The sequence below is a fragment of the Colossoma macropomum genome, unplaced genomic scaffold (assembly GCF_904425465.1).
Source record: "Colossoma macropomum unplaced genomic scaffold, Colossoma_macropomum, whole genome shotgun sequence".
Taxonomy (NCBI): Eukaryota; Metazoa; Chordata; class Actinopteri; order Characiformes; family Serrasalmidae; genus Colossoma; species Colossoma macropomum.
Genome location: NW_023494807.1, coordinates 29,609,366 through 29,627,070, shown reverse-complemented (window position 1 = coordinate 29,627,070; position 17,705 = coordinate 29,609,366). Strand labels below are relative to the sequence as shown.

General features: G+C 39.1%; 1 protein-coding gene across 3 annotated transcripts in view; it reads right to left on the bottom strand.

Moving 5' to 3' along the window:
* The window catches only part of xrn1 (5'-3' exoribonuclease 1), a 52,536-nt gene extending 35,522 nt beyond the window's left edge, over positions 1 to 17,014 (bottom strand). For 2 of the 3 annotated variants that reach the window (XM_036556228.1, XM_036556230.1), the window contains exons 1-13: positions 16,788 to 17,014; positions 14,616 to 14,848; positions 13,188 to 13,285; positions 12,306 to 12,415; positions 12,120 to 12,230; positions 11,246 to 11,331; positions 8,004 to 8,091; positions 5,912 to 6,080; positions 5,758 to 5,825; positions 4,849 to 4,983; positions 3,476 to 3,545; positions 1,757 to 1,868; positions 1,311 to 1,400 (exon numbers count right to left, since the gene is read on the bottom strand). In XM_036556228.1, coding sequence (XP_036412121.1) covers positions 1,311 to 1,400; positions 1,757 to 1,868; positions 3,476 to 3,545; positions 4,849 to 4,983; positions 5,758 to 5,825; positions 5,912 to 6,080; positions 8,004 to 8,091; positions 11,246 to 11,331; positions 12,120 to 12,230; positions 12,306 to 12,415; positions 13,188 to 13,285; positions 14,616 to 14,848; positions 16,788 to 16,862 — 1,445 coding nt within the window. In that variant the 5' untranslated portion in view covers positions 16,863 to 17,014. The remainder of the gene's footprint in view (positions 1 to 1,310; positions 1,401 to 1,756; positions 1,869 to 3,475; positions 3,546 to 4,848; positions 4,984 to 5,757; positions 5,826 to 5,911; positions 6,081 to 8,003; positions 8,092 to 11,245; positions 11,332 to 12,119; positions 12,231 to 12,305; positions 12,416 to 13,187; positions 13,286 to 14,615; positions 14,849 to 16,787) is intronic. The other variant, XM_036556229.1, reaches the window with a different exon arrangement.
* Between the last annotated feature and the right edge of the window lie 691 nt (positions 17,015 to 17,705).

Genomic DNA, 17,705 nt, shown 5'->3' with positions numbered 1-17,705 from the left:
ATACACAGATCAGTCATAACATTAAAATCACCTCCTTGTTTCTACACTCACTGTCCATTTTATCAGCTCCACTGACCATATAGGGGCACTTTGTAGTTCTACAGTTACAGACTGTAGTCCATCTGTTTCTCTGCATACTAACTGACCCTTCTAGTTGTTTCTAGGTGGTTGCTGTAGTATTGCACTTTGTTGCTACAAGATTCCAGGTGGTTGCTAAGTTGTTGCTAGGCAGTTGCTATTATTCCAGGTGGTTGCTAAGTTGTTGCTAGGTGGTTGCTATAGCATTGCATGTGGTTGCTATAAGATTTCAGGTGGTTGCTAAGTTGTTGCTAGGCATTTGCTATGGCATTGCATGTATTTGCTATAAGATTCCAAGTGGTTGCTAAATTGTTGCTAGGTGGTTGCTATGGCATTGCATGTGGTTGCTGTAAGATTCCAGGTGGTTGCTAAGTTGTTGCTAGGTGGTCACTCTAGAATTGCACATGGTTGCTATAATATTGCTGGTGGTTGCTAAGTTGCTGGTAGGCGTTTGCTATAGTATTGCAGGTGGTTGCTAAGTTGCTGCTAGGCGTTTGCTATAGTATTGCAGGTGGTTGCAATAATATTCCAGGTGGTTGCTAAGTTGCTGCTAGGCGTTTGCTATAGTATTGCAGGTGGTTATAATAATATTCCAGGTGGTTGCTAAGTTTCTGCTAGGCGTTTGCTATAGTTTTGCATGTGGTTGCTATAATATTCCAGGTGGTTGCCAAGTTGTTGCTAGGCGTTTGCTATGGCATTGCAGGTGGTTGCTATAGTATCTTAGGTGCACCTTCTATAATATCTTCCATTTTCTTCTTATGTAAGAAGAAAATGGAAAATGGAAGAATTATATAGAAGTGTTGACCAACACTGTTATATGACCAGGTATCACTGCTACATTTGAGCAAATGTTGAAAACTGGGAAATACCAAATTCCCTGCTTGTAGATTGAACTCAACCAGTCAATAAAATCACCTTCACATGTGGGAAACTTTGTATTCTAAATGGCACACATTACGAGGCATAATGCAACTTGCTTGCGGTAAATGATAAACCTGGCAGTGAATGTGAATAAAATATACCTGATGTGTTTCTATGTGAGTTACGTACTTTTAATACTGTGAAGGAAAAGCACTTTCAGTACATTTTCTCCTGACCTTCTCGAATTCTTTTTCTGTGGCGGTCTGTCTTTCAACATGCAACCGAACTTATAACCTTCCGATGACCACCTGAAATGTAGCATAACTCTCTATTCATCTGAAAACGCAGATAAATATGCACAGCTTTCTTACCAGCTCCATGACTGGACTCCATGGTAGTAGTAATGGAGGATCCACTGAATACCTTCCACATAGCAGCGAGCCTGGCTGGCCAAAAACTCACTGAAGAACAAACATACAGAAAAATCTTCAATACTATTTCCCATGTAAGTAAAATTATCTAGTGGATACATCAAATATTTCCCATTTTGGGCTGGTTGCGCACTGATTATAAGATTATCTAGCTCATTTCTAGACATTATTTACTTGTTTTAGGTCATTTTATCAAGAAAAATTCTCTCACTATACCGGCAGATAATTTTGCTGGTTTCAGGCACATTTCTTAAGACAAGCAAAATGATCTACCAATATAGTGAGACAGTTTTATTTAATAAAATTTCAGATGACAGTGTGTCACAGTTTCTCTAAGTTTCTGGACTAATCTGTGCTGCAACATTTTAAAAAGGTCAGTCACTCACTCCGAGACGACCTCCACACCCATCTTGGTCATGTAGTACGTCCTCTTATACTGTCGGAACTCCGCTTCGAACATGTCCTCGTCCTCTCCGTCCTCCTCGGCTGCTTCAGCTGCTTTGATGGAAAAGAGCAAGAAAAGAGTAAAACATCTGAACGTCTCAAAGTCTAACACAGACTAAACTGACAACACAGCTGTGACTGCATTGGCAACTCCTAGTCTTTACACCAAACCTTCCAATGGTGTTCCTCTTTATTTATGCTCTCTACTACACTGAAAGGACCTCATGCTTCTCTGCTTTCTCTTTCTGTCAGGTTTACGTACAGAGTCTCTGTAGTGCTACCTCGTGAGGCTGGGTAATATGATAATATTCATCCCTATCGTGATCGATTACTTCACAGCATGTCATAATATGCTGCTCCAAGCATATTGTGGATATTGTCAGTATATAAAAATACACTGATATCATGCATGTTTGATTACACAGAGAGCAGAATTAATTGATTTTTAGTGCAGCACAGTGTGTGAAATGTTGAACACAAATCACTGGATTTATAGTTTGACTACTGTGTTTAAAACATGGGACTGTTTTGGTTGTTCCAACTTATCAGATGTCATAAGAAATACATGCTGCATCAATTCATGAGAGACACCTTAAGTAGTCTGTTTCCTTTATTGTACTCCACAGATTTAAAGCTCTGATCTAACCTTAAGACATTCTGATTCACACATAATGATAATAATAATAATAATAATAATAATAAATAGCATGTTGAATCCTTCACAGCTCAACTGAGAAAAGCTACCTGAAGTGATGAACAGGAGTTACTTAAGCAGTAGAACACGAGAGGGAGTGTGTTATCGCAAAATAACATCTCGGCTGTGATTTGGTCTCTGTAGATCATCACAGCCGTGATGTTATTGGCGATAACACACTCCTCGAGTGTTCTATTGCTTTTATACAACAGTTTAATAAATAAAGTAATAAATTAATAAACTGGGCCGTGAACGCGGCGTTTAATATGCTTTAATGTTCGCAGTTCCTTCAAAAAATTATAGTTCCTTAACAAGCAGCTTGTTGCTACGTCAGAGTAACGAGCTCCGCCCACTCGCTGCACAGCCGGCAGTTCGTTCTCCAGCTCCTTACACTAAATTCCCAAACTGTCATCACCACTGAGCAGCTTTTTAGTCGGCAGCTGTTACCATTCGCCAAACGTGTAGTCTGATCTTCAGAGTCTGACCAAATCGGACAGACCCATAAAACTGATGCAATATCAGGTTTAGCTATGTTTGGTCAGTTTTTGCCAGATCAGTATTAATGTTGTTTTGTTCCAGCCCATTTAGTTTGGCGAATGGTGTTGGGTTCATTTCTGGCTGATTCCAGGTTGTTTAGCTGTTCTTCTGTCTCAGCTGCCGACTGAAAAGCTCCTCAGTGGTGATGACAGTTTGGGAATTTAGTGTAGTCTCGTCTTCAGAGTCTGACCAAATCGACTGTCGGTCAAATGTGATCTTAAAAGTGTCCATTTTATGTTTGTGGCAAAGTAAGAAGTAAAAACGTTCAAATGGCTTGAGCGCCTCCTACAGCTGTCAAAGTCGTTGCTTAGCGGAGTGATACAGTGTTTGTAAAAAAGCCGTGATGTTATGGCGAAATATCAGCACAGTTAGAACACTTCTCAACCAATCAGCTTGCGTGGCCGGAGCCAACGGTCATAACTGCGTGTACCTCTGCCTGAAGCACAGCGAGAGTCTTTGCCTCCATCCAGAGCAGCCAGACAGAGAGAATCTTCAAACGACTGAGAACAAAACAGACAAGTTTAATTCAACACTACAAAAAACATTACAGTCCAAAGCACAGCAGTCCTTTAAAATTGGAAATTACATTAATAGTATATTAATAGTTTTCCTTACTCCTAACATAGTCGATCAGCCAAGCCATGTTTTGTGTCTGAAGTTTGTTTCTTTACACATTAAACACACTAGTTCAGTTTTTACACTGGAGCTATGAGGCTAACGTAGCTAACAAGTAATGGAAGCTTATCAATCAACCTTTATTTAACCTCGGAGAACATTGAGGGTGACCCTCATTTACGATGTTGCCGAGTTGATACAGTAAAAAGGGACCGTGAGTATGAGAACATGTCAAATAATAAAAGTAAATTTAATAAAAATTGACTTAAATCAGGTAAGTATAAAAAATGAAACATTAATAATAAAAATACATAAAAATACAGTAGAAAATATAAAACAATAATTAAAACGTAGCTAAAATGTAAAAGTTAACAAAATCAAATCAAAAGGAGAATAAGATCAAAAAGTAAGCTAAAAATTAATTAAAATGACTAAAATAACAATATAATAATCATAATAATAATAATAATAATAAAAAATAAACAATCAAATAAATAATAAAATAAGAATAAAAAAGACAATAATAGTAAAAAAATCAGGTAAAACAGTCTCAGGCAGTGTGGAGATGGTCAGAGAGTAAGAGTTTAAAATGACTGGGTGACCCAGCGAGCTAAGCTGTAGTGGTTCCTGTAGTGAGGGTCCGGTTCACTGGTGCTGTAACTAAAGGCAGATTTTCCCAGTTCAGTAAAAACTCTCAGTACCTGGCATGCAATCCAACCACTGGAGCGAGTCTGATAATTACCATTATTTACAGACATCGTTGAAGTAATATATTCTGGCATTTGGCCAGAGAGAGTTTTATAAATGAATAAACCAGTGTGTTTCCTGCTGAGCTGCTAGTGAGGGCCAACCAACTTTTTCGTCCAGTCTGCAGGATGAGTGTTGTAAGGGTCTCCAGTAATGAACCTCCGAGTGATAGACCAGTCCAGTCCAGTGGTTTGAGGGAACTGACAGATGCATTTTACATCACCGTAGTCCACGACTGACAGTAAGGTTGCCTCAACTTACGTATTTAAATGCAGAGTTGTTAAGTAACCTAGACTTTATGTGGTTTCTGATAAAAGTACGGACAGAATTCAGGCTTCAGGGTGGCTGCTACTGTTTTCAGCTACGCGCTGTACACCGTCTGAGAATCTCTAATTAGCTCAGGCTGCTGAACCTCACTGAGCAGGAAGTTGTTTTGCTCACCTTGCTCTTCCTGCCGTTCTTGCTCACGGCCTCCTCCGCTGCCAGGCCGGCTGCTTCGTTCAGATATTTATTGCCCACTTTACTCTCGAACCACTTCAGATCCACAAACACCTCGCTGAAGTGCTCCCGATCAAACTGGAGAACAGAGAACACAACAGAAGACCTTTATTAACAGTGACCGGCATTAAAATGTGCAGAAAAGTGTCTCAGTAGAGGATGCAGAACTTACAAAATCAACAACACGGAATTTGACCTCACAGTGTGAGCTTTGAGTTAAAAAAAAAAAGGTAACGATGCTAAAAATAAAGGCTATACATAAAAATCAAGAAACACATATACATATATATATATATATATATATATATATATATATATATATATATATATATATTCTACTACAATTACTATAACAAATTATTATTATTATTGAGTGTATGTGTACGCACTCACTGTTTTATGGAAGTTGTGAGGGGGTTAATCTAAAACGTATATGATGTAATGCTTATGATAGTTTTGAGAAGGTTTTGGCCTTAAACTCCCTTTATGGTGGAAGTATACATAATATGCAGGGTGTTATGAGGCAAAATAGTCCCCAAAGAAAACTCATTATTTCAGATTTTCCACTATGTTCCCATCATCAACATTCCATATAAACTCAGAAGACTCGTGTAGGTTCACTGGTGGTTTTGAATAGCAAATAAAATATATATTTGTGTTGTAGTCATGGCGACCCCTGGTTCCTATCACCACCACTGTAAAGACATCTGAACCATTTCACACCAAACCACTCTGAATGACTCTGTTTACATCTCAACCACTGAGTTCTGCAGATGTTATAAAAAAACTGGCAGAATTCCCTTTTAACGCTGCTTGCTTTTGTAAACTGATCAATAAGCACTATAATATCACCTCAGACAGCTTCTCCAGATACTTCTCGAAGCGAGCCAGGTTAAGATTGCCGTTTTCATTCAAGTATCCTAATAAAGCCACACAGAAAGGGAATGAAAGTTAACACAGATACAAAATAAACATATCATATAAAACGCTTTTGTATTTTTCTCACCCCCCAGAGTGGGCAGGACGCTGATGTAGGTGCGGTAGAGCAGCGGCAGGGCGTCGTGGTTGATGTGCAGGTGGGGGAGGTGGGGGATGAAGTCGTTTCCCACCAAAAAGCCCATCAAGATCCAGTCGTCTATGATCCGCTCAAGGTCGTACTCAAACGAGATCTTATCCTGTGAGAGAGAGAGAGAGAGAGAGAGAGAGAGAGAGAGAGAGAGAGAGAGAGAGAGGTCAGAGCAGAGAGAGACTTTATTAGATGCTTGCAACTGTTGCGACTGAGCTTCAAGTGAATTGCAGGGCGCTTTACATTATGCAAATCCATGCAATTTAGTTTCATGTAGGTTTCAAGCAGCTAAAGTTGCATGAATGTTTCACTGTGTAAAGCCAGCTTTAGGTCCTATGCAAATGTGACATCATAACCATGAACACAATCACAGCGAATTCAACATGGCTTAGTTTTAATACACTGTGATGAGGCTCATCAGATAATTAGCAAGGCCTTCATGAGGTGAACTCAGGGTTAGAAGAGGGTAGATCTATGTCCCAGTATGAAACCCCTGGACACTGTATTGAAGGTTTTATAACTTTTACAATGTTTGCATAATACATTAAACTCTTATTTAAAACAGGAACAATTTGCTTTTCTGCATCATGGCCCCTTTAATATTAAAGACCCCATATCATGGAAAACTGAGATTCCCTCACTTTTATGAAACAAAAAGTTTGATGAAGTATGTAAACATTATGTAATTAAGCAATAGAACCCGAGAGGGAGTGTGTTATTGCAAAATAACATCACAGCTGTGATTTGGTCGCCATAGATCATCACAGCCGTGATGTTATTGGCGATAACACACTCTTCGAGTGTTCTATTGCTTTTATACAACAGTTAAATAAATACAGTAATAAATTAATAAACTGGGTCGTGAACGCGGCGTTTAATATGCTTTAATGTTCGCAGTTCCTTCACCAAATTATAGTTCCTTAACAAGCAGCTTGTTGCTACGTCAGAGTAACGAGCTCCGCCCACTTACTGCACAGCCGGCAGTTTATTCTCCAGCTCCTCACACTAAACTCCCAAACTGTCATCACCACTGAACCCAACACCATTCGCCAAACGTGCAGTTTCATCTTCAGAGTCTGACCAAATCGGACTGAGCCGTAAAATTGCCGCATATTTTAGGTTTAGCTCAGTTATGCTGCTCAGTGGTGATGACAGTTTGGGAATTTAGTGTCGTCTCATCTTCAGAGTCTGACCAAATCGGCTGTCGGTCAAATATGATCTTAAAAGTGTCCATTTTCTGTTTGTGGCAAAGTAAGAAGTAAAAACGTTCAAAGGGCTTGAGCGTCTCCTACAGCTGTCTAAGTCGTTGCTTAGCAACAGCATCTTAGAGGAGCGATACAGTGTTTGTGAAAAAAAACGTGATGTTATGGCGAAATAACAGCACAGTTAGAACGCTGCTCAACCAATCAGCTTGCGTGGCCGGAACTGACTGTTGTATAACATTTCAAAACGTACCGTTCACTCCCCAACGCATAGAGTCCATATATACGGAACTAAGTTGCCACAACAGCCCATTCTGGATCCTTTGTATTTGTGATGTCCACCGATTCAGCCCACAGCAGCTTAGCTCTATTCACTCACATTAAAATTATAAGGAGTGTTTCTACATGGACTTCTTTTTGAATGAGGCACAGCCAATCAGACTAGAGCTCATTTACATAACAGTCTTAAAGGCACAGCAACAAAAACAGCATGTTTAATTCCCAGGGATAAAGAGAGGTTGGAAAATGGCCATGTAAAAATGAACTATGGCTCTTTTTAGTATATAAACCTACACAAACGTTATCAGTGGACCTCAAGGGAAAAAATAATACAAGAAAATGTAGGGTATGGGCCCTTTAAATGTAATCTAAGGTTCTAGAAGTTGGCCACTCATCACCATCTAATTTCTACACTAACCGTCCTGAAATGTATGTATACTTGCGTCATTTAACTGTTTTCCAGTTGACGGTTTATAAGTCTTTTAATTTTAGATGTAACCTGTTTTAATCAGCAGTTTACTAAATGAATCCCTGATCTAAAAGCTCCTCACCCTCAGAGCCGAGAACTCGTAGTCGATGTACTCCCTCATGAGGGAGAGATGGAGCAGGTGGAAGGTCGTCTCCTCTGGAGCTGTTATTCTGCAGGAAGAAAAGATTAATTCACCTTAGAGTTGTATACAGCTGTGCACAGCTGGCCAAATTACAAACTTAACCGCTTTCTGAAGTGAAAAGAAGTAAACAACCTCTTTGTTGTAGCTATCTATTAAAAAATCCACAGTTACTTTATATATGTGATGAACAAACAGTACAAGAAAAGAAAACAGTAACTGTGGCACATGCAAAACAGTCTTTGGCCCAATCCCATTTCACCCCTCGCCCCTACCGCTTAGCCCTACCTCTCCATTTTGCGTATTCACGTCTAGGGGTAGGGTGTCCCGATTCTTGTTGAGATAGAGGGGTAGGGTGAAGTGTTAGGGCTACAGGACCCTCCAAACGGAGGTTTTTCAGAGACTCCAAACAGAGAGTTATGAGAAAAAAATAAAAAAAATGGCAAGATGGCTGAACAAGAGCCCAAGAAACAGAGAATTCTTGAGAATTTTCTCTGTTAAAAAATACGATAACCACTGTATTATCTTAGTTTAATGTCGTTTCAGTGTATTATGGTCCTTTTCTTCATAACAAGCACAAAAATTGCTAATAGTATGCTAATGTCTCGGTAGCTAGTCAAGTCAAGTCAAGTCAAATTTATTTATATAGCGTCTTTTACAACAGATGTTGTCACAAAGCAGCTTTACAAAGAATCCGGGTCCACGCCCCCAGTGAGTAAGCCTTGGCGACAGTGGCAAGGAAAAACTCCCTCAAAAGGAGGAAGAAACCTTGAGAGGAACCAGACTCAAAAGGGGAACCCATCCTCCTCTGGTCGACACCGGATAAGAGGACAGACACAAAACAGTATAATTTAGCTAGTCAGCTAAATTTCCCGTTCCACCTTAAATAGTGCAGCAGTTACATTCTGGCACCTCAGGCTTCAGAACTGCTGCACCATTTAAGGTGGAACGGGAAAATTCAAACAAGAAGCTGGAGAATCTGACTTCAACTTCATATCACTGAAGAATTAGGGGTGGGTGATAATAAAAAATTGCCCCCCTCTTTGAAGGCATATGATGCCCTAAACGTAACTAAAGCCCAGCAGTGAGGAGCTGAACTTTACCCTCCTCTGCTGTCACTGCAGACTGGCAGGGTCGCCTACAGAGCAGCGCTGGTAGCTGTTAATGAAGTGATGCTCTTTATTTGAGGGTCCCATTTCAGAGGGAAGATTTCAGCCACTACCCTGTAACTCAGTTCAAGGGGCAACAATTGAAAACAAGGGGTAGGGGTAAAAATAAATGGGATTGGGCCTTTCAATTGCAAAGCCTCAGAACCTAATTAACTCATCAGACCATAATTAACTTGTCAGGACTGGACAGGCTGGTCAAGAATTATCTTTGCACAGTATATTCGTTTGCACCAGTATCACATACCGTACATACGTCCATGCCTGTTAGAATTGGTCAATTACAGATGCACTCAGACTGTAGTCTACATTCATATACTGTATATTGTCTTCATTTTTATATACATTTTTCCTAATCTTCTCCAACTTTGTGTTCTTTTTTACTCTCTACTTATTATTAATATAGTGTCCGTATAGTTACTTGTAGTGTGGGAGGTGTTTACATGTACATAAAGCGATCATAATCAGATTTGTGTAGTTATCTGATTAGTCATATAAACAGCACACTGATTTCTTAGATCAGGTTAAGGTCTAGGAATCTGATAAAAAGGCTGGATATGAGCTCAGTAATGGGTTTTTTCAGTGCATGTAAACCCTCTTTCATTTCTCCTGCGCAAGACGCAACAAATCACTTTTGGAGCGATGCTGAAACTGACTACGTGTTTGTCAAAACGAAGGATTTAAATATTCATCATCGTCTAGGTGACGTAGGTTCATATTTTCAGCTAAAGTGAGTCGATGTTTATAAAAAATAATAATAAAAAAGCCGCTCATGATGTATGATTTCCCCATTATCTGATGGCCCAAAAGCATGAAAACACACTGAACCAGTTACTGAAACAACCTGATTTTCTGCAGTTATCAGATTATTAAGTGTTAACACACTTACTGTGCAGTGTAACTGTCTGATTCTCTGTGCATATTACAAACTTTTGAATCTTGAATTAGGAATTATCAGACGATGATGACGACATTTCCAGAGGACAATAAATTCTCTGACTCTTCAAACCTGCTAACTCTCAACAACCATGAGCTCCTGAGCTCTGGCTGAGGATCAGAAGAGGATGAAGTTAACTAAAGCCTACAAAGCAGGAAAAGACTATAAAAAGATTTCCAGCTCTCAATTTCCACTGTCAGAAATGTCATTAAGAAGTGGCAGTTAAGGTGGAACTCTGAAACTCAAGGCCTGGAAGGCCAAGAAGACTCTCAGACAGAACTGCTCTTATGCTAATCTGAAAGGCAAAGTAAAAATCCTCATATGAGAGCAGAGGAGCTGGAGGAAGGTTTAGCTCTCAGGAGTGGTGGTGCAACATCCTACTGCAGCGCTGCTCACACAAACATGATCTGCATGGAAGAGTCATCAGAAGGAAACCTTACCTGAGACCTCACCACAAAAGTCAACGTGTGAAGTACGTAAGACATCTAGATAAGCCAGAGACATTTTGGAAACATTCACAAATCACACAAACACCAAAGGCATTTGTGGAGAAAAAATGAAATGTGGAGGTTGTGTTTACTTCTTTTCACTTCAAAATCAACAAAATATGTAATTTGGCTGTGTCGCTGCTGTCAGAACAAAACCTTGTATCTCCATTTTTGCCATTTTCCAGTTTTTAATATAATCTAAAAATGCCTGTTGCCCTTTACATTGTGTGTAAATTTCACGATGAATGGACTGTTCCTTCTCCTAGATAGGAGGTTTCATTCCAACAGCAGCGATACATATATAGTCCATTCATCATGACATTTACATACAATATGAAGGGTAACAGGTTTTTTTTTTTTTCCAAATTATGTCAAAAACTGAAAAATGTCAAAAATGGAGATTATATATATATATATATATATATATATATATATATATATATATATATATATATATATATATATATATACACATATATATATAGTGGTCAGCCTCATATACTTCTTTATTTCATTATACTTACCCAGAGTGAAGAAGTAAAAACATAAATAATCACACACAGACACATACTCTCCTCTGTGACAAATACAAACCTCTTCTGAGACTTTTTCCCCCCGAAGCGTACCTCTTCTCGGAGAAGAGAGAAGTGAGGCTCATGGCTGGTAAGACCAAGCATGATCTAGAGAGAGAGAGAGACAGAGAGAGACAGAGAGAGAAAGAGAGAGAGGAGGAGAGAGAGAGAGAAAGAGTAAGAAATAAAGAGTAAGAAAATTCTAAAGCAGAGCTACACAGATATGAGACTTTGAGCTGTCCAGGGTAAAAGTGTATGCAGAGTTTTAGGCTACAGTTGTGAGTAAGGATATCCACTCTGATGTTAAGTCCATACTTGAGTGAAAGTTACAGAGAACAAACTTAAATATGACACTTGTTTTGAATATTGTAGTGCACAATTACTATTTATTTAATGTAACATATGGGAAAAAATAAAACATAAAATATAAAATGTGCCATAAATGTATATTTTATTTTTTTCTCTGCATGTTAAATCCAGCAAATAAACAGCAACTGTGCATTAATATGTGCAAAAGTGTGTTCTCTGTAGAGCATGTGTTAACTTAAACTTGGAAAATTTCCAGGGAGACCCACATCACATATCACTGCTGTTGGAACAAAACCTTGTATTTCCAAAATGAGAACCTTACAGGAGAAGGAAAAAACCTACTTGACTTTGAATGTAAGTCAATGGAACCAGATGTTTTTCCAAGTCATTTTGGGCCGTTTCTTTTGGTCAATGTAAAGAACAAGGCACTTTCAAATTATGATCAAAATTCCAAAACCTGCTTCACGTTTCTCAATCATCTGTGCAGGACTTCTAGCTCTCCCCAATGAAACCAATGAGAAGTTCTGCTGTGATGTAAATGTACATATTACACACACACAAACACTTTCACACAGACAGATACACACCAGGTCAGCGTCCAGGCCGTACAGGCAGTGTCGTGTGTTGGGGTCGTGGCCTGGTCTGGCGATTTCTGAGCGAATAAACTCCATTATCTTATGCTCTCCTTCTCCAGGAGTCTGCAGGATAAAACTGGATTAATTATGAGTCTCTCTCACACACATAAGTCCAACATTCAGTTCCACCACCCTCACCTCATGACCGGATAAATACACCCGGACCCCCTGCCACATCCGGTCTGTGGAGAGCTTATTGTGCACAAAATATTTCAGCTGCTCATGCAGCCTGGCCATGAACTCCGTTCCTGCAGAGAAACAAACATAAAGATATGATTTTTTTACTTTGCTTCTTAATCTGAACAGTTCATTGTACGTAGATATAGAATCTGTGATCACTGAGTCATTCTGCTACAGTTAAATAAACTTCCCTGCCTTCATATTGGAAACTCTCCCAAGTGGAGCTTTAATCAGGCCAGAAATATTAGCCTAAACCCAAAAATAGCCTTTCCATGTTTATTTTGAGTCCAAACCTGATTTTGATGGAAGTACAAGGTAGGTGTTTCTAACAAAGTGGCCAGCGAGTGGAAATACAAGATAGGTGTTTCTAATAAAGTGGCCAGTGAGTGGAAGCACAAGGTAGGTGTTTCTAACAAAGTGGCCAGAGAGTGGAAATACAAGGTAGGTGTTTCTAATAAAGTGGCCAGTGAGTGGAAATACAAGGTAGGTGTTTCTAATAAAGCGGCCAGTGAGTGGAAATACAACGCCAGTGTTTCTAATAAAGTGGCCAGTTGGTAGAAGCACAAGGTAGGTGTTTCTAATAAAAGTGGACTTCCAAGTTCCAAGACATTTTGAGGCAATGCTGTTGGTCTAATCATCATGGTCGTCATGAACTTTTAACTAAAGGTGGAGAGCAGCTGGTATTTCAAATTAAGTAAAAAAAAAATAAATTTACTACATTATTAATGTCAGTCACCTCATATAGCATGAGCTAAAGAAGACTGTCATTAATTATGAAAATGGAGTACCTGTAATTAATGCTATGACACCAGGCTTCAACTGATATAGCTCCATACAAACCCGGAGTGATGCAGTTAGAGTCGAATCTGGCCTCTGTGGGTAAAACTTCGCCCTTCTCCAAAGCTTTCTTTATTTTGTCCTCTGCTTCTTTCGCAGACCTAAACACACACAAGAAGAAACAGAACATTGTGTATTAACACACAAGCACAGACGACATTACACTCAGGATTAAAGAGGAGGAAAGAGGGCAGGCACGACAATGAAAAAAGTAAACAGATAAAGTAATGCTGTCTGTGTAACCTTAAAGCTACACTATGTAAGTTTTGGGGATTTGGAGACCTCTCTGGTGCAAATGTGTAATTGCAAGTACACACACATGCAGAAGTATATTTTGGCTACGTTCACATTACCAGGTTGAAGTGGCTCAAATCAGTTTTTTTTGCCCTAATGTGACACAAATCTGGTCTTTTCAAATCAGACCTGAGCCACTTTCATATGTGGTCCTAGATCGGATACGTAACTAATTTGTGGCCATGCAACCTTAACTGTGATGCTGCATGATGCAGATAGAAATTCCTGTGCTTTTTTCCACTGCACGTGTCGCCATTCAGCGTTACCATGGCAGCAGCACTGAACAGAAGTTAGAGCCTGTAAACGGTGGAAAAGCAGCACCTCACCTTTTTCTCCTTCGTCTCGCTCTAATAATGAAGCTGAGAGCTGATCAGAGTTAATTATCTTCTCAGCGAAGCTCGTTCTGCTCGTTAGTTTGTGCTGATGATGCACGTGATTCATTCACGTGACGTTACTGAGTAGGATGAGGTCATGAGGGTCATTTCAGGACGCCGGTTCGTCACATTAATGACAGATTTGAATCACTTACCTAAACGAGTGTCAGAGAGATCGGATTTGAGCAAAAAATTGGATCTGAACAATGAGGCTTGTAATGTGAACGTAGCCTAATACTATCAGTTTAATCTTATAGCTACACCATGTAAGTTTTGGGGATCTGAAGACCTCTCTGGTGCAAATGTGTAAGTGCAGGCACATGCATGTGCGGAAGAACATTTTGTAATGTGTGTTGTGCTTCAGACCCCTTCCCTGAGCGGAGGAATCTAACAATTAAAAAATATTCAAAGACACCTCAAAATTTGTTAAAATTTGGTAATGTTTCGGTAGTGTTATGATTGTTTTGGAGGCGACAAAATGGAATTCAATTATTTAATCTAATATAATACGCATAATTAAGGTCTAGGATCACTCACAGCAAAAGGATTTTAGTCTGAAGCCCAAGACCAGTTAAAAGTCCCAAATGTGATTTTAGTTCGGTTGAATGATGCTTATAATTCTCAAATTGTGGAGAAGTTTGAGAATCCATGACTCGCTGAATCTCAAATCGCAATCAAACTAAGTCACTGTGAGGTGAAGATTTACACCTCCACCTCTCCTTCAGCTTCATCAAAGCAGCTTTCAAAGCAGTGAAAGTCGTACCTGAATCTTCTGCCGCGCTGCTGGTTCATTTTGGCTCTGGGAGCGACTCCGTCCACCGCCATGAAGAAGACCTTCCTGGGCTTGATGATGCGGAACAGCACCTCTAGATAGTGGAAGATGTCGGCGAAGATCTTCTCCTCCGTGATGCGGAAGTGTACGTCCTCGTCGTTGGGGTGCGAGCACTGGTGGATGATGCCGTTCATGTCTAGGTAAAGATTGTCAAACTCTGGAATCTGAGACAAAAGAGATATAAGAGTATTAAAAATGTGCTAGAACCTCTCATTTTCTCTCGTAATGGAAGCAGTTAGTTCCTTCTAGCATAGGCTGAATTATTACTACTGATGACATAGTCATGTGCAAAAGTTTGGGCGCCCTGGTGAAATGACATTTTGTTGATTTTCTAAGTGAAAATAAGTGAAAACATCCTTTACAGAGAACACACTTCTGCACATTTAAATTCACAATGTTTAGTATTACTAGTAAAAATAATACTGGAAAAAAAATAAAGCATAAAACGTGACCTGTGCAAACATTGTGTTAACTTATTTTCACTTAGAAAATTAAGAAAACATGTAGTTTGATGGAGGGTGTCTACATCTGACAATCCGGTAATCACACAACGTGTGTGTGTGTGTGTGAATTTATATATATATATATATATATATATATACACAGTTTACCACTTTCCTTTTCCTAACTTCGTGAGGTTCTCCTAAAACCTAATACTGAATAAAACATCTTAAAATACTTTCTAGTGTCTATCTTATTTTGTTATAATAAAATGACAAACAATTAACCTCTTCAGCTCCTTGAGACCACCGGTGGTTCCAAAACACACTGTCATATTCTTCATAACTTTCATATTTCATAAGCTACATTCAAAAGGTGGGGGTCGTATGAGGCTGTAACTGTCTTCTTTCCAGTCAAATAGATGGGTTATGTAATTTAAAACCACAGTTTTTTTTGTCTACTGAAAGTCGACCCATTTTTCCACAAATCTGGGCTATAAACTATAAACAGATGGCATCTCTTCAGTGATCTGCTCTGTAAAAATTCATTTTTATAAAATAATACAAAGAGCATCTAAGATTTTTAGCTTTCAGCAGTAAACTGTAAGCATATAGCAATATGTGTATGATCATAAAACACATGATCTGTTCATCTGAGGGGAGCTTTTAAAAATAAATACATAAAAATTTACATTTATTTCATGCAGTTACTGGATAATTTGCCTTACGATTCAGATGGACAAACCAAAGTATGCCCTGGAGAACAAATGATTACACAAGTTTGAACCTCTTTTTCACTTGCAATTTTCCTCCATACTCTGAATTAATATATTTAAGCAGAAAAACTATTATTGTTGCCTCTCATAGACAAGACTGAGTATCTGAAAGGCAATCTCGTCATAAAATACTTCAATTTAAAAAGTATCCTTTCTCATGCACAAAGCCAATTATAATGGCACACCTTATACCCAAATGATATGGAAATAGTTAATCTTGTTACAGCTAAATTTAGTGCTTCACTCTCCACTCCACACCCATTGTGTTTGGCTCATCTGCTGACCTCACCCATTCTTTAAACTTAAAGAGCTGAGTGAGGGGAAACACTGACCCATTCAGTGCTTTAAGAGAATCATTTAAGTGTCCTAGTGCATCAGTGTGAGTGTAAACTTGGATATTACCAAAATAACAAGCCTAAAACTAAGACTAAGCAATGAGCACTGATAAAATAACACATCTGGCATTCAGGTCAGCAACTACGTTAGGTTAGATAATACAGCTGGGTCTTTGGATCTACTGAATTAGACCACAAATTTAGCAGGCCAGGACGCCAAAGAGGGTCTATATGTCGGTCAGGAGAGTTTTGATGGGAGGAGAAAAGCTGAAGGGAGCAAAATGAGACACTTCAATGACACGATGAGGTGAAACTATTTATAAAAGTCCTTCTATATTTAAACTCTCAGCTGAAAGAAGCGACCTGATCTTCAAACCAAGACACACAGACACCGCACACTAAGGCGTGCAGTGTATTGACTGTTCTGGGTCGAAACGCAGTCAGCTGCCAGTTTTAAACAAGTGAAAAGCGATATTTTTGACTTTTAAACGTGTAAAACATGTAGGTTTGACCCCTTTTTGGCGATTTCTAACCCAAAACAAAGATTCTGACCTGCTGCTCCTTCACCACTTCACTCAGACACGGATAGCGCTCTGAAATCCAGCGGTAAAACTTAGGCACCCCCATCCTGTCCGAGAGGAGGCTCTACACTTTTTAAAAAAGAGAATTAATTCACAAAAACGCGTTCAGAGGTAGGAAAAAAACAGCAAAAACTTTGCTAAAGTTGCTATTGCTATATGGGGGAACACCGTAGCTGTGACTGTGCAGCGGAAGTAAAATGTCCGGGCGGAATCTCTGACGCGGCGACTTGTGTTTACATTCAAACACTACGAGAGAGACTCGATTGTATAGTATAAAACGAGGATTAACAGATATTCTGGACGAGTTTGAATGTTTTATTATACAAAGTGAAAACCTATCTCACAAAATGACGCATTGTGAGTATTTATTTTGTGCGTTTTTGGGATTTAGGTGCGGTGCGTCGATTCATTCCTTCCGGGCTGCACGGTAGGAACTAATGTGTCGTTTCATAGAGAGGAGTTTAAAATTTTTTCTGTTTTTACTTTATTATACACACGCAAACTGCTCGGGAAATGAAATAGTTCTCTGAAACGTGGTCTCTCTGTATTTTTCCTAAACATATTTTCATTAAAAAATGTGTGTTTTGTATCAGCACATTAGAACCATTAGGATTAAAACATGATGGTTTTGCTTTCTAATGGGAATTGGCTTAATGGTTGCCATTAGAAACGATTCGTTTCTTATAGGACATCTTTAGATCCCTTTAGGAAACCATCAAACACATCTGGAATTAGTCCAACAAAAACCTTTAATGGTGTATATATTTCTTTTCAGCAGGGACTTTATTTAGCCTAAAAAAAATGAGATGTTTTACTGACATAGCGTAAGCGTGAATAAATAAAAATTAAAATCTGTTTTTTTCTGTGACCTTTAGGGAACACAAAACCA